The following is a 15,791-nucleotide window of genomic DNA, read 5'->3' on the forward strand; positions in this document are numbered from 1 at the left end:
TAATCCCAGCTGTGGGAGGGCAGTGAGGTCTAGTGGTGACAAAGTGGATTAGGAGTCAGGTCTCCTGATTTTTGTTCTCTGGAAGCCTGGCGGGTTAGAGCAGGGGTGGGGTCAGGACTCCTGGGTTTTATGCCCTGTGATAGGAGGAGAGAGTGTTCTTTCTGCTCTGCACAGCAGTAAAGAGTTGGCAGATCAGTTCGTCAATGGCCACATTCTTGCTGTCTAATGCTTGTGCCAAGCTTCTAATAAGCCAGCAACTTACAGCGTGACTAAATGGTTCAGCCGTCTGCAAATCTGCTTTGCTGGCCCTGCCATGAGAAAGGCTGCTGCTTTCTCCCATCATGCAGCAAGACGGGGTGTGCTGGAGCGGACACCATCATGGATGGGGTCTTTGGGGGTGGGGCAGTGGGTTCATGCCATAGCCTCTGCCCCACCCTGACTCAACTCCCAAATCAAATTCTCCCAGTGCATCCCCCTTGCAACGAGCTGCAGCTGAGAAACTGGCCTTCGGCCCCCTCCATAAAGCAGTGCAGAACTGAGCAGGGTATCCAAGTTCAGTTAGTTTGGCTTTCTTTGAGTTGGGTTATGACACTGCATTGAGACTTAGGAAATTCGGGGTCAATTCCTAGCTCTGACACAGACTTCCTGTGTGACCTTGGGCAAGTCACTGCATCACTCTGGGCCTCAGTTTCAGCTCATCTGTGAAATGGGGAGAATGATCCTTCCCTTGTCAATTTAGTGTGTAAGATCTTTGGCGCAAGGGCTGTTTCGCACCATACATCAGTGCAGCACCTGGCAGGATGGGGCCTTGATCTCGGTCGGGGGTCTGTGCAGCACTTGGCAGGATGGGGCCCTGATCTCGATCAGGGGGCATGTGCAGCACCTGGCACAACAAGGGCCCTGATCTCTGTTGAGCCCTGGGAGTGCTTCCGTAACATAAATATCAATGATCGAAGAGGCAGAAGAGGACAGACTGCAGCTGCAATAGGCCGGTGTGCCTGTTTCCTTCTTACAAAGCACCAGTCACCGGTTGGGACAAATCCTGCAGCTCTTACTAGGGCTAAACTCCAAGGCCCGATGTGGTCTTTGTACCAGGACAGGGTCCCTTTAACTAGTGACTGGCACTTGCCAGTTTAGCAACCTGCAACACTGTCCAAACTCTTTTCAGTGGGACCATCTAATCTAGCCCTCGTAGTTGGACCGGCTTTGAATAATGAGGAGTAGCCATGAAACATTATGTGGTGAATTAACGAGGCTCTGAATAAAGTCAGTTGCCTGGGGCATGTGGCTCTATTATATAGAGATGCATTGATTGGCAGGTCAACTGGTGATGCAGCTGGGAGGTAAATGCCAACATCTTCATGGCCTTTGAATTCGGGGGGCCAAACCATGGCCTGGTTTTCAGTCGCAGCTGAAGCCAGTGGGAACTGTGGTGGTGTACAGATAGGGACTGAGGTACTATGGTGATAAAGGCAGATAGGAACCTCCATAGAACAGAATCTGCATAGACCTCGCCCGAGATTGGAGCCCCATTGTGTCTGGCGCTGCACAGACCTTGGTCCCATTGTGTGACACACAGCGATAGACTGACCCTGCCTCAAAAAGCTCACAGTCTAAACAGACAGCAGGGGAAACTGAGGTATGGGGAGTTTTACATCTGGGATTTTTTCCTGAGTCATGGCCCAGTGCCTTACCCACAACACCATCCTTCCAACACAGAACTAAGGCCATGCAATTATCCGTCCAACCCCCGGGACCGGCCTATAGTGGGTGTTTTGCCAGGCTAAGGAGCTCAGGCTTTGAATGGAGCAGCTCCACCCCCAGGTCTTGACATGCAGTCCCCAGCATCTGCTACCTCCTCTGCTTCTGGTGTAACTACATTTGGCTTCGACCTGCTACCACTGGCTCTGCTGAACCGATGCACGGGTTGTCATTCCTATCCAGCAGATGAACAATGGCCTTGTGGGAAAGAATTGGGACCCAGGAGATCCCTTGAGCAAATCACATCATCGCTCTGTGCCTCCGTTTCCCTGTTTGTAAAATGGGGGAGAATTATCTTTCTTTGGCTGCCTAGACTGAGCTCATCAGGGTAGGGACTGTCTCTCGCTGTGTGTCTGTGCGGTGCCTGCCACACCGGGGTCTGTGCAGCACCTGGCACAAGGGGACCCTGATCTCAGTCAGGATCTGTAGAACACCCAGCACAAGAGGAGGGCCCTGATCTCGGTCAGGATCCGTGGAGCATCCTTCATGACTGGAGGGGGCGAGAGCACTAATCGCAGTGCCTTAACTGCAGGGCCATCTTAGATTTAATTTTTCCTCCACTTTCCCAGATCAATGTGCTCATGCAGCCGTCTCTGATGGCTGAAGCCAGGCAAATGTGTCACAAGCCACCCGCAACGCTCCCCAATGGGAGAGACCAGACCTGGGCACTTTGACCTCTAAAACCCACAGGCCTTTTACCCAGCCACCCAGAGCCCTGTACATTTCTGAACACAGTCCCTCCAGCAGAGAGCACTGGTGCATTTCCCTTCTCAGCCCCTCTCGGATTCCAGAAGGCTGGCTTTCCCTGACTTTGCTCTGTGGGAATGTCACAATTCTCAGCCCCAAGCCTTAGACTGAACCTGTCCTCCAGCAAGACCCAGGGCACTTTCCTCTGCTGCATTTTTCTCCATTTGCCCCTTAATTTTTTTCAGATTTTTTCCCTTTTAATTTTAATGAATCCCTTAAAACAGGAGTAAAACCTTAACCAAATGAGCTGATTAAAGCTTATATAATCCTCTCAAGGATCCTTAAATCAGGATCTCTTTGTCGCAAGGCGGAAAACAGGAATCTAGGAAGGTTTCACCACCCTTAGCAAAGGTGCCTAGTGACATTTGCAAAGCAGGTGACTGATGGTGCATTTTAACAAGCCCTGTTTTGTTTGCCATAGAAGGGACACCAGTTCTGCTGGGCTACCTGGAAGATTCACAGACACAGGGACTCTAATCTCAAGCCACAGGTGAAAATCCATGGCAGACGCACCTCGATCAAACTAAAAAGCTCTTTTGCCAGCTCTCCTGTGGATTTTTCAGCACTGGGAGCAACTTCACAGCAGCGTCTTAGGTAAACGCCAAATCTCTCCAGGGCTCCAAGGACTCTTCCATCAGCCTTCTAAAGCCCCAATCTGTTGCACACCAGATTCCCCTTGAGGGGAGTGTCCTCCGGACCATTGGATCTAGGAGCGTGACATTCAATTACAGAAGGAGACGCATTAGCTCAGAGGCAGCAGCAGCCCCTTAATCACTGTTCTGGTTTGAGATCCATGCAGCTCTGGAAGTATTTTGAATCCTGAAGTATTTTTTGTAGCCTGGGGTTATTTCTGAGGGCAAGGTGCTTCCAGCGGGACCATGTCTTTCGCCGAATTCTTACACCAGGTGGGCGGTATGGGACGTTTCCAAATTATCCACACAATGTTGCTTACCATCCCCATCGTGCTGATGGCCAGCCACAACCTCCTGCAGAACTTCACTGCCGCCATCCCAGGGCACCACTGCCAAGTCCATATCGATGCCAACAACACCCGCTACCCTAATGCCACCCTGCACCTGGACTCCCAGGACCTGCTCCGGGTCGCCATCCCCATGGACAGGAACCGGCAGCCAGAGAAGTGCCGCCGCTTTGTCACTGCTCGGTGGCAGCTCCTAGACCCCAATGTCACCGAGCCCAATGGAACTCAGCTGGACACAGAGCCCTGCACAGAGGGATGGACCTATGATAGGAGCATGTTCACCTCCACCATCATTACTGAGGTGAGACATACTCCGCTGCTAGGGACTAGGTGGAACAGGCAGTTGGGGGCACCGGGCGCCATTAATATTGAGGTGCTCTGGGATCAGAGAGAGGAGGACCGCATAAATAACTAGGTAGACAATGGGATGTGAATGGGACAGGGAGACACAGGGGTTTGTATGGGGATACAAATACAGCAAAACACAAAATCTTCAATAAGTTGTTGGAATGTGTTGGAGACAACTTGTTTCAAAACGTGTGTGTGTGTGGGGGGGGGGGGGTGTCAGCTGTTTTAGACTTGATTCTGACTAGCCGAGGAATTGGTTGAGAATCTGAAGATGGAAGGCAATTTGAGTGAAAGTGATCATGAAATGAGAGATTTCATGATTCAAAGGAAAGGAAGGAGTGAGAGCAGTAGAATGAGGACAATGGCCTTCAAAAAAGCCAATTTTAACAAACTCAGAGAACTGGCAGGTGGGTACCCAGGGGAAGAAAATCTAAGGGAAAAAGGAGTTCAGGAGGGCTGGCAGTTTCTTAAAGAGACAATATTAAAGGCACAACAGCAAACCATCCAGTTACACAGGAAAGACAGTAAGAAAGGTCAGAGGCCAATATGGCCCATCAGGAGATCTTTAATGACCTGAAAATCAAAAAGGAAACCTACAAAAAGTGGAAACATGGACTAATGGCTAAGGATGAGTACAAAAGAATAGTGCAAGTATGAAGGGACAAGATAAGAAAGGCTAAGGCACAAAATGAGTTACACCTAGCAAGGGATATAAAAGCTGAATATATAAGTGAATATTCTATAAATACATCAGGAGCAAGAGAAAAGCAAAGGAAAATGTAGGTCCTTTACTTAGCAGGGAAGGAGAGCTACTAATGGATGACATTAAGAAGACTGAAGAGTTTAATGCTCATTTTGCTTCAGTCTTCACTGAAAAGGATAATTGTGACAAGATGTTTAACAGATTTAACATTAAGAACCAGAGGGAAGGAACACAAGCCAGAATAGGGAAAGAACAGATTAAAGAATATTTAGACAAGTTAGATGTATTCAAGTTGGCAAGGCCAGATGAAATTCACCCCGGGGTACTTAAGGAACTACCTGCAACAATCTTGAAACCATTAGTGTTTATCCTTGAGAACTCAAGGAGGATGGGTGAGGTCTCAGAGGACTGGAGAAGGGTAAATGTACCTATCTCTAAAAAGGGAAACAAAGAAGGCCTGGGGAATCATAGATCAGTCGGCCCACTACCATACTGGAACATATTATTTAACAATCAGTTTGTAAGCACCTAGAGCAGGGGTTCTCAAACTGGGGGTCGGGACCCCTCAGGGGGTTGCGAGGTTATTACCTGGGGGTCACTAGCTGTCAGCCTCCACCCCAAACCACACTTTGCCTCCAGCATTTATAATGGTGTTAAATATATTAAAAAGTATTTTTAATTTATAAAGGGGATCACACTCAGAGGTTTGTTGTGTGAAAGGGGTCACCAATAAAAAAGTTTGAGAGCCACTGACCTAGAGAATAATAGCGTTGTAAATAATAGCCAACATGGATTTGTCAAGAACAAATCATGCCAAACCAACCTAATTTCCTTCTTTGACAGAGTAACTGGCTAGTGGATGTAGGGAAGCAGTAGATGTGATAGGTCTTGATTTTAGTAAGGCTTTTGACACAGTCCCCCATGATATGCAAATTAGGGAAATGTGGTCTAGATGAAACTACTATAAGGGGGGTGCATATCTGGCTGAAAGACCATTCTCAGAATGGTAATCAATGGTTTGCTGTCACATTGGGAGGATATATCTAGTGGGGTTCCCCAGGGTCTGGTACTATTTGACATTTTCATTTAGTGACTCGGATCATGCTGCGGAAAGTATGTTTATCAAATCTGCAGGTGACACCATGATGGGAGGGGTTGCAAGCACTTCGAAGGGCAGGATTAGAAATCAAAAGGACCGTGACAAGTTGGAGAAATGTCTATATCACAGGGTGACATCGGTTCTCTGAGAGGGAGCAGGGCCAGTGCACCTGGGCTTGGTCAGCGTATCACGATTGGGCTTTAGAGGGGGGACGCCTGGGTGCATCAGGCCTCGTCAGTTAGGAAAGAGAGAGTAGACATGGGGAGCTGCTGCTGGCTCCCTGGGAACAGGAACGCAGGCCAGAAGCAGGAAGTTCTGTGGGATGGGAGAGACTTGGTGAGACAGAGCCAGGGAGCTGCAAGAATCAGGGAGTTGCTAAGAGATCTCTGGGAGGGGAGGCAGTGGAAACCTGCTGGGGAAAAAGGACCTTCCAAGGAGAAAGCTCTGGGAGGTGGTGCTCAGGGAACAGAGCATGGAAGACTCCTGCAGGAACCACTGAAAGGTAAAGGGGAAAAAACCCTGGAATTAGGGTGACCATATTTCTTAAAGTAAAAACAGGATGGCCCAGAGCTCCCCCGAGCCGCTCCCCCCATCCCCCTGTGCATAAGGCTCGCCAAAGCTGCCCTCCCTATGCCACCCAGGGCTGAAACTGACTCGCTGAGCTCCGTGCCACCCGCAGCGAGGTTGGGGCTGACCCCCCAAGCTCTGCGGCTCCTGGGGCTGGGGCTGACCCACCGAGCTCCACGCCGCCCAGGGGTCAGCTCTGAAGAAGGCAGCACTGCCCACTAGCAGCAAATTTCTCTGCCTTCCTGCTGGCGGGCAGCATTGGCTTCAGTTGAGCCCCTGGACAGCAGCCCTCACTCTCCGCTCTGCCTTGCAGCCGGGACAAATGCCCAGTTTTGGCAAAAAATAGGGACAGCCAGGACAGAGCTGAAAAATGGGACTGTCACGGCCAAACTGGGACATGGTCACCCTACCTGGAAGCTGTAGCCCAGGGTGGGCTGAGGAACTGTTTGTGTTGTGTTTGCCCAACACCTGGAGAAGTAAAAGTGCCTGAGAAGAGACTCTCGGTGTGGCAGTGGGGTCTCTGGGAGCTGGGAAGCAGGGCACCTTGTTACAGTCTGAAATCAACACAATGAAATTCAGTAAAGGCAAGTGCAAAGTACTGCACTTAGGAAGGAAATATCCAATGCACAGCTACAGAAAGAAGACTAACTGGCAAAGCAGTCGTACTGCTGGGAATGAGCTGGGCGTTATGACAGACAGGGCCAGCTCCAGGCACCAGCCGAGCAAGCTCATGCTTGGGGCGGCAGATTCCCTTTTCTTTTCTTTTTGGTTTGCCACTCCGGCTGCCCTGTAGGAGTCAGCGGCGCAGAGGAGGGGAGTGCCCTGCAGCAAACTCGGCAGGGCAGCCTGCATCCTTCCCTCCCAGCCGACCGGAGCAGCGCAGAGCCCTCCCGGCAGGCAGCACAGCGGGAGGGACCACGTGGCGAGCATCCCGCTGAAGCCCTGGCCGCCCCCATTCTCTCTCTCCCCCCACTCCCTCCCCCTCCCCCCGCTAGACTGGGCGTGCACTCCGCTGCACGTCTGCAGCACAGGGAGTCCCCCTGCACCCTGGCTCCGGCCGCCCTGCAGGTTTTTTTTTTTTTCTTCCTGCTTTGCTGCTCTGGCTGCCCCGCAGGTGTTTTGTGTGTGTGTGTGTGTGTATGTGTGCTTTGCTGCTCTGGCTGCCCCGCAGGTGTTTTGTGTGTGTGTGTGTGTGCTTTGCCGCTCCGGCCGCCCCGCAGGTGTTTTGTGTGTGTGTGTGTGTGTGTGTGCTTTGCTGCTCCGGCCGCCCTGCAGGTGTTTTGTGTGTGTGTGTGTGTGTGTGTGTGTGTGTGTGTGTGTGTGTGTGTGTGTGTGCTTTGCCGCTCCGGCCGTCCCGCAGGTGTTTTTTTTTACTTGAGTTCAGCACCTGCAGCTCTGCTTACCCAGGGCCCCGCCAGCCATTAGAAAGCAAAGTACGATTTATTCAGAATGAAAGCATTATAGAAAACCATCCCTTGAAAACAATCAACAGTTTATACATGTGCCTGTCTTATCTGGCAGTCACCCATCTTCCAAATGGGGGTAGGAACACAGTACTTCAAACCCTTCCCGTTCCTTTTGGGCACAGCATTAGGTCAGTTCTTGGATTAGGTGAGAATGATCACTTCATACCTTTCTCAGTCCTCTGTGTGGTCACCTTTGTCCACCAGTTCAAACCAGGTTATGCAATTTCCCCCAAGGGCTGAGGCTTCTCCAGACTTGTTTAACCCCGTTACTCACCCAGGAACCCGGAATACCAACCCTAGCCCATACAGCTAACAGACAGCATTTATACAGGTGAGATAGTAGTGAAAGACATTCCATGTGTCTGTAATATCTATCCCAAGACACACCCATCATCTATCACCATACAAACCCCTCTCTGTTTCTCACAGGCCTATTACTATGGTGTTTGTTACTCTAACTGCTTTTGCAAAATCAGCATCACCAATGCATCTTTTGGGAGGGGAGAATGGTTAGGGCAGGGATGGCAGCCAGGGACAAGAACCCCTGGGCTGCTCTAACACATGTCCTGCTTCCCATGGCCTCTGGGAGGAAGAGAATAACCAGAGTGCCGTGCATTCTGGCCAGGTGCCCATTCTCCCCCTGCATCAGCCCTTATTCCAGCTCCACACCAGCCAGGGAGGCACTTAGCTCAGTGGGGATTCCTAGGGGGCCACACCCACCCACTTTAAGGCTCCTTTACGTTGCCAGAGAGGCACAGAGGGGCCTGAGCATGAGTGAGAATCAGCCCCTGTGATTCCAGTGGGAGTTGCACCAGGGGAGTGAGAACAGAGCATCAGCGACTGTGTTGCACAGCCCAGCATGTGTAATGACAGCAACCACTGTTGTACATGGACATCAGACACCGAGGACACTTTGTGAGCTCACAGCCCACAGGCTGTGACTTGTTGCAATGCTCCAGTGCTTCAGGATCTGACCACCAGCCACTGGGCCTCTGCAGAAATTACTGACTTGCTCTCTGTCTCCCTTTCCCCACCTGCAGTGGGACCTGGTGTGTAACTTGCGGAAGTTCCGGCAGATGGCTCAGTCAATCTACATGGCTGGGGTGCTGCTGGGAGCGCTCGTGCTAGGCGGTCTCTCTGACAGGTAAGCACAGGACAGCACAGGACATGGACTCAGGAGACCTGCGTTCTATTCCCTGCTCTGTTGTGTGATCTGGGGAAAGTCCCCCCCACCTCTCTCTGCCCCACCTTTCCTTCTGGTACTCTGTCTGTTTGGGGCAAGCTCTCTGGGATGGTCTCTCACTACAGCTCCGGGCAGTGTCCAGTACAATGGGGCCCTGATCTCAGTCAGGGGCGGAGCAGTGCTGTCATAATAGAGCTCTGTTCTCACTGGGTCTGTGCAGCACCTGGCGCAATGGAGCCCCAGTTTCAGTTGGGACCTCCCGGTCCTAGTGAATTAGCCCAATGATCTGTGTTATACAGGAAGTGAGACTGGACAATCTAATGCTCCCATCAAGCCTTAAAATCTGTCAACCATCACTCCACATTGTCCCCATCTGGTTCATGGTCAATTGTCCATGGCAACCCAGCTGGACATGCCAGCTGGAAGCCAATGGTCCTATCAGCCCCGAGAATCACCTCCTCTCCAATCACATCACAACCCATTTGACCCACAGCCGAGCCCTGACCACTACCTCAATGCCCGTTACTTATTCCCTTCTCTGTCCCCCTTTGCCATAGGTTTGGACGCAAGGCAATGCTGATCTGGTCCTTTCTGCAGCTGGCTGTGATGGGAACCTGCACGGCCTTCTCCCCCAGTTACATCTCCTACTGTATCTTCCGCTTCCTGGGTGGGATGGCACTGTCTGGCTTTGGGCTCAGCATCGCCTGCCTGAGTAAGCTCTGCCTCTTTGGCAGCTAGGTCTTAAGCTTCTCACCTCAACCCTTAACAGATACTGTGACTGATGTACTAAAAGGTGCAGTACCACTTGCTGGCACTGGGGATTTCCTGGTGGCTCAGTACACCTGCATGACCCAGGGGCCTGCAGGTAGCAGAGAGAGGAAGTGCAGAGCATGCAAGCAGGCTCCCATGGGGTATTGGGCTGTTTGCACATTCTCCTTGCTACCTCTGCAGCTGCCCGGAGCTATGGGCTGAAGCAGCTCCAGCCTCACAGGGTGTAATACCACCTGCTACCACTGGGGGAGCTGCAGCTCTGGAGGCTGCAATATCCCTGGCTACCACTGGGGGTCTTAAGGTAGCAGGGGCAAGAGTTGCTGTCTCCAGTATGGCTATTTCAGCTCAAAGTACAGAGCTGTACATTCCCTCTGCTGCAGCCCTGCAGGGTGCAGTAACACGTGGTGCCAGTGGGTCCGAGGAGAGTCAGGGCTAGCAGTATCCTGCCCATGGACAGGTTAAACAAGGTTCCTTTCCTTGCAGTTGTGGAGTGGATCCCCACTGAGTTCCGCACCATCACCATTGCCATCACAGGATTCGTCTACACCCTGGGCCAGATCCTACTGGCGGGCTTGGCATATGGCATCCCAGACTGGCGCTGGCTCCAGCTGACTGTGTCTTTGCCTTTCTTCTTCTTCTTCATCTATGCCTGGTACGTGTCTCTGGAAACCTCTCCTTCTAGGCGCAAGTGCTGTCCTCTTTCCTTGAGGTTGTTAGCAGACAGGGTGGGAGTGGTGTCTCGTGGTTAGAGCTGGGAGTCAGGACTCCTGGATTCTATTCTCAACTCTGAGAAAAGTGGATTTACAGCAGGGAACTAGGAGCCAGGCATTTGGGCTTCAAGAGGGTGGCGCATAGGACTCCTGGGTTCTGTTCCTGGTTCTGCTGCTGACTCCTTGGGCAAGTTCCTGCTTCTGTCTGTGCCTCAATTTCCCCCTCTGTAGCACAGGGATAATTATCTTGTGCTGCATTACACTTCAGCTGATCCTGCTTTGAGGACCCCAATCGAAGTTGTGGGTCACATCACTGACCTTGGCTCTGCAGGAGAAACATTTGACTATCCTTTTTCAACAGGTGGTTTGCAGAATCTGCCCGCTGGCTGGCTCTGGCAGGTAAAGCTGACAGAGCAGTGAAGGTGCTCCAAAGGGTCGCCAGAGTGAATGGGAAACGGGAAGAAGGGGAGAAGATTACCACAGAGGTAAAGAGACCCAATGGAGTCTTTAATGAAGGGCTTGATCCTCAGGTGGTCTAACCGGACACAACTCCACTGGAGTCATTCATTTACACCAGCTGAGGATCAGGCCATTTAACTTTTTAACCTATCAGAGGACATAGAACTAGGGCCTGTCCCACCAGATTTCGGGCACGGGGCAAAGGCGATTGAAGAAACCCTGATATCAACAGAGAGCTGGCACAGCCCTGGCTTCCTCCCTTGCTCCAAAGTGACATTAACTTAGTCCCCTGTGGATATTTGTCCATGGTATAAAACCAGCACATCCTGTCACACAACTGCCAGTCTGGGCTCAGAGGAGGCCCAGGGCTGGGATAGCACCTGCGGCTGTGGCTCAGGATTGAGGGGCACTGGCAGAGTGAGGGGGGGTTCGAATAACGGGGGGAAGGGAAGAGCTGTGTGACTGAGCTCTGATCTTAGTTGTGGCCTCTTGGTGCTACCGTAATACTACTAATTAATAGTACCAATAATACCAGGCCTGTATGGTCAATGCATGTGGACTCTATATCCCATCACAAGTAGGGTCTTGTTGAACTGAAACCTGAGGTCCATGGAAGTTTGCCTCAGTAAGGAATGACTAGCTACCGTTTGCCAGAGCAAGGAGCCATTGGCAGGTCTTGTGTTGTCATAGATGAATCCATGGGGCTGTCATGTGCTTCCCGACTGACCCTTTTGTTTCCTACTAGATCCTAAAATCCAAAATGCAGAAGGAACTGTCCACAGTGAAGTCCTCCTACACTATCTCGGATCTGGTACGAACGCCCGCCATACGCCGGATATTCTGCTGCCTCTCAATTGTGTGGTAAGAGCACTTCTTCCCTTAGGCCCTGATCCTAAATCTGGGTCCAAATTAGGATTGGCAGATCCAGTATTGATAACCTTAGTCCATTTCTGAGCATAGATAATCCACAGATATTGGACATCTGTCTGCCTAAGGGTTATTCATCCCTAGACATACGCAGATGCTGTCTGTCTGTCTACCTGATGTGTCTATCTAGGTCTTATCTTCCAGTCTGTCAGGTTCTTATCAGGTCTGTGGGTTTTCTCTCTATAGTTGGTGCATTTTAGGGCCCTTTGTGTGTCCATTCAGTCCTGGGCATCCCTGCTTTGAATAATGCCCCACCCCCCGTGCTGTTACATCACTGCACACACCAACCAGAGCACCCACAAGCATTACACTAAAAGTTCCCCTGGCCAACTCTACCCTGGAGGGGACATTGTGGCTATTCACAGGACTGGCACAAGGGCCTAGATAGTGCTCAAGTCCCATCTAGATTGGGCTTAAGTTGTGACTAGGTCTGGAGCTAAATCTCACCAGGCTGCACACTCAACAGGACGCTCACTCATCCCTTTGCCTCTCTCTCTCTCTCTCTCTATGGTGAATGGCAGGTTCTCTACCAGTTTCTCCTATTACGGGCTGGCCATGGACCTACAGAACTTTGGCGTCAGTATCTACCTGATCCAGTTGATTTTTGGAGCTGTCGACTTCCCAGCCAAAGTGGTGGTCACCATTTCCATGTCCTACATTGGGCGCAGGGTCACGCTCTCAGCCTTCCTCCTCCTGGCTGGGCTTGTGATCATCGCAAACATCTTTGTGCCCAGAGGTGGGTTTGGTCCAGTCCACATACGGCAATGCTTAGCGCATAACCGTCAAGACATGTCAATGAGTCGACAGTAACTCAAAGAGTAATTGACTCCCTCAGTATGCATCTCTCTCTTTCTCTATCTATACATCCACATACATAACCGCCTATCTATCCATTCTTCTGTCCACATACACAACTACCTATCTATCCATCTACATACGTAACTGCCTATTTATCCATCCATCCATCCATATACAGAACCACCTATCCATGCATCCACATACATAACCATCCATCCATTCATTCATCAGCTCATCCGCATACATAACTACCTATCTATCTCCATACACAGCCATCTATCTGAATAGACCTGAGGTAGGCGTGAGTGAGGTCAGAGGGGAAGAGGATAAAACAATCAAGATGAGAGATGGAAGAGATTCTTACCCATGGGAGAGAGGGGAAAGGCCAGGTCTTGGAGAAGTGATGAAGGAAGAAAGAGCAGGGTTGGGGATATGCCAGGCAAAACAGGGCAGAGGAGAGAGGCTGCCAAGGTTACAGTGCTGGGATGCAGAATGGAAGATAGGCACGGGAGAGCTCAGAGTTTGGAATAGGGTTCTAGCCCTGGATTCTCCTTGTCCCCTCTTTGCAGAGCTGCAGATAGTCCGCACATCACTGGCTGTGATTGGGAAGGGATGTCTTTCAGCTGCGTTCAACTGCGTGTTTCTATTCACAACTGAGCTCTACCCCACACCGATCAGGTAAGATGCTGTATTTCCAACTGACCCCTACTGAACCCTGCACCCAATTCCTTGCAGCACAGCGCCCCCTACCATGGCACTGCAGCATTGGAGTCAGCACTGACTGAGAGGGGAGAGTATACCCCTACTGAGCCCCCACCCTGCTCCCTGCAGCACAACGCCCCCTAGTGCCATGCTCAGGCATTGGGGTCAGCACTGGCTGCGAAGGGTGAGCAGCACATCCTGCTGGGTCACTATTTAGCATTCCCAGCAGCTCTGCCCTCCCAGTACTGAGCTAATCCTTCCCTGTTCTGGATGGTTATTTCCCTGCAACGCCAGGCAGACCGGACTGGGCTTTGGCAGCACCATGGCCCGGGTAGGAGGTATTGTGGCTCCCTTGGCCAAGATGTTGGATGAATACTTCTCCTTCCTGCCGCCAGTCGTCTACGGTGCTGCCCCAATCATCTCTGGCATTGTGGCCACCTTCCTCCCGGAGACTCTCAACCAACCACTGCCAGACACTGTGGAGGAGGTGGAGAGCAGGTTGGTCTGGTGGGGGGGTCTCCCCTCTCTTCCTGTCTGACTCTGACACCTGCAGCCAAGACAGGGCTTGGACTCCAAAGGCCAAAACGCTCAGCTGGTGCTTGGGATCCGCCCTGTCCCACCCAGCCGCAAGGCAAATTGTGCAGAGAGTTGTTATTATTTGTAGGACTGTAGCACCCAGGTGTCCAGTCATGGCCCTGTACCCTGTTGTGCTAGGTGCTGTACAAAGGGTTTCCTGGTCATCCACTATCCACTGACTGATTCCAGTGAGTGGAAAGAGACTAGGCATGTATGTTGAAAGACAGATAGCTATCCAAGCCCCCATTGTACCCGGCGCTGCACAGACCCCATCCAAGATTGGGGCCCCTGTTGTGCCCATAAACGCACAGTGAGACAGATTCATCCTGAAGATCTGACCGTCTAAATCAGAGGTTCCCAAAAGGTGGGGTGTGCCCCCTAGGGGGCACAGCAGGGCCTGGGCCAGCTCCAATGGGGAGCAGGGAGGGAGTGCCACCCAGCCCCGCCCCCAGCCTCAGCCCCTGTCTCCGTTCCTAGCCCCAGACCCACCCCCAGCTGCTGCCCTCTTACCCCTGTCCATGTCCCCCTCACCTACTGGAACTGCGGCCCTGCTCCCAGTCCTAGCTCAGGGTGTGTGTGCATGGACAGTGGTAAGAGGGGACATGACAATGAAAAGTTTGGGGATCGCTGGTCTAAATGGACAATGAGTGGGGGGAACAGAGGCGAGACAGGACTTGCCTAGTGTCACAGCAGGTCAACAGCTGAGTTGGGATTAGAAATCAGAGTCTCCTGAGTCCCCACCCAGAGCATCAACCACTAGCCTATGGGGCTCTTCAGTGGTGTACTACCCTTGTATTGTTCCTCTAGTGAAGTTCAGCCCTGGTGAATAATGTCAGAGCCTCGTTTTAGTAATTCAGACTGGTTGGAAAATAACTTATGCCTGTTCTGCCTCGCTGCTTCATTGGTATTTCTCCCTCCCCCTCCATTTCATCAAAGGTCCCGAATGAAGAGGGGTGAAGACACCACAGAGAAGATTCCCCTTCAGAACCAGGAGAAAGTTCTGCTCAAAGAGACTTGCTGATGGCACTCGGACCCAGATGCCTTCTGGATCCAATGTGGGTTTGGGGTGGCAGCAGCTCAGTTTCAAATATTCCTCCATCTAATTACACATACTCTCACAGTTAACACCTTGTCCCTTGAGACCCAAACGCAAGGCGGGTTTTTGCACACAAGGATTCAGTGGGGAAAGGGGTTAAATCTGCACCGCAGCTTGGGGGAAGGGTTGCAAGAGAGAAACCTCCTGGGAAAGGAATGTGTGGGCTGATTCAAAGCTCTCAGGAACAGGCAGGAACCCTCCACCCCCAGGGCTAACCAAAGCTCTGAGTATGCCAAGGAGTACAACAATGGACCTTATCTGCTAGGTGGCATCAGCTTTCTGTAATGCAACCTTTCCCCCCTGCTTTGAAAGGAGTCAGGGATAAACTCTGAACCACACACTTCTTGATGCCTAATACCCACACAACTGCTGCATAGGGACTGGGACCAGGGGCCAATGTAACTCAGCACTGACACGGGTATCGTTACTGTGTTATGTGGCTGATGTACAGCAGCACTGCCTGCTGCCACTGGGGCATGCCCTGATGGTGCAGGACACCTGACCAGTACTGGGGGCTGCAGATAGCAGAGGGAGGAGGCATAGAACAGGAGATGCAGACTCCAGTGGGGTACTACAGCCCAGAGTCCAGGGTTTTCTGCAAATGCTCCCTGCTGCTCTCAGTGGCTGCTCTGCACCTGCCTGTCACAAGAGGGGGATAAAGATTACAGACCCCACTGGAAATACAGCCGGGATGAATCTATCCCAAAGCTTATGTTTCAGCCTATGCACTGGAGAAAACAAGCCTTTGTACACTGGGGAGCAAACATGGCCCTATAATAAACACACAGTCATTTCACAGCAGTGTCTTGTGATTACTTAACCTCTGAGCCCAGGGCTGGTCCCAGGGCCGGCTCCAGCATTTCTGCCGCCCCAAGCAAAAAAAAAAAAAAAATGCCGTG

General features: G+C 51.5%; 2 protein-coding genes across 2 annotated transcripts in view; one reads left to right on the top strand and one right to left on the bottom strand.

The window, feature by feature from the left end:
* Positions 1 to 15,791, bottom strand: part of LGALS12 (galectin 12) — a 40,029-nt gene that overhangs the window by 18,388 nt on the left and 5,850 nt on the right. The gene's annotated exons all lie outside the window — the stretch shown is intronic.
* Positions 2,500 to 15,791, top strand: part of LOC128840297 (uncharacterized) — a 43,299-nt gene continuing 30,007 nt past the window's right edge. Inside the window, exons 1-10 of the mRNA XM_054034126.1 lie at positions 2,500 to 3,788; positions 8,711 to 8,814; positions 9,411 to 9,565; positions 10,108 to 10,276; positions 10,696 to 10,819; positions 11,539 to 11,654; positions 12,242 to 12,456; positions 13,088 to 13,196; positions 13,515 to 13,718; positions 14,733 to 14,812. Coding sequence (XP_053890101.1) covers positions 3,387 to 3,788; positions 8,711 to 8,814; positions 9,411 to 9,565; positions 10,108 to 10,276; positions 10,696 to 10,819; positions 11,539 to 11,654; positions 12,242 to 12,456; positions 13,088 to 13,196; positions 13,515 to 13,718; positions 14,733 to 14,812 — 1,678 coding nt within the window. The 5' untranslated portion in view covers positions 2,500 to 3,386. The remainder of the gene's footprint in view (positions 3,789 to 8,710; positions 8,815 to 9,410; positions 9,566 to 10,107; positions 10,277 to 10,695; positions 10,820 to 11,538; positions 11,655 to 12,241; positions 12,457 to 13,087; positions 13,197 to 13,514; positions 13,719 to 14,732; positions 14,813 to 15,791) is intronic.

This window comes from Malaclemys terrapin, chromosome 7 (assembly GCF_027887155.1).
Source record: "Malaclemys terrapin pileata isolate rMalTer1 chromosome 7, rMalTer1.hap1, whole genome shotgun sequence".
Taxonomy (NCBI): Eukaryota; Metazoa; Chordata; order Testudines; family Emydidae; genus Malaclemys; species Malaclemys terrapin.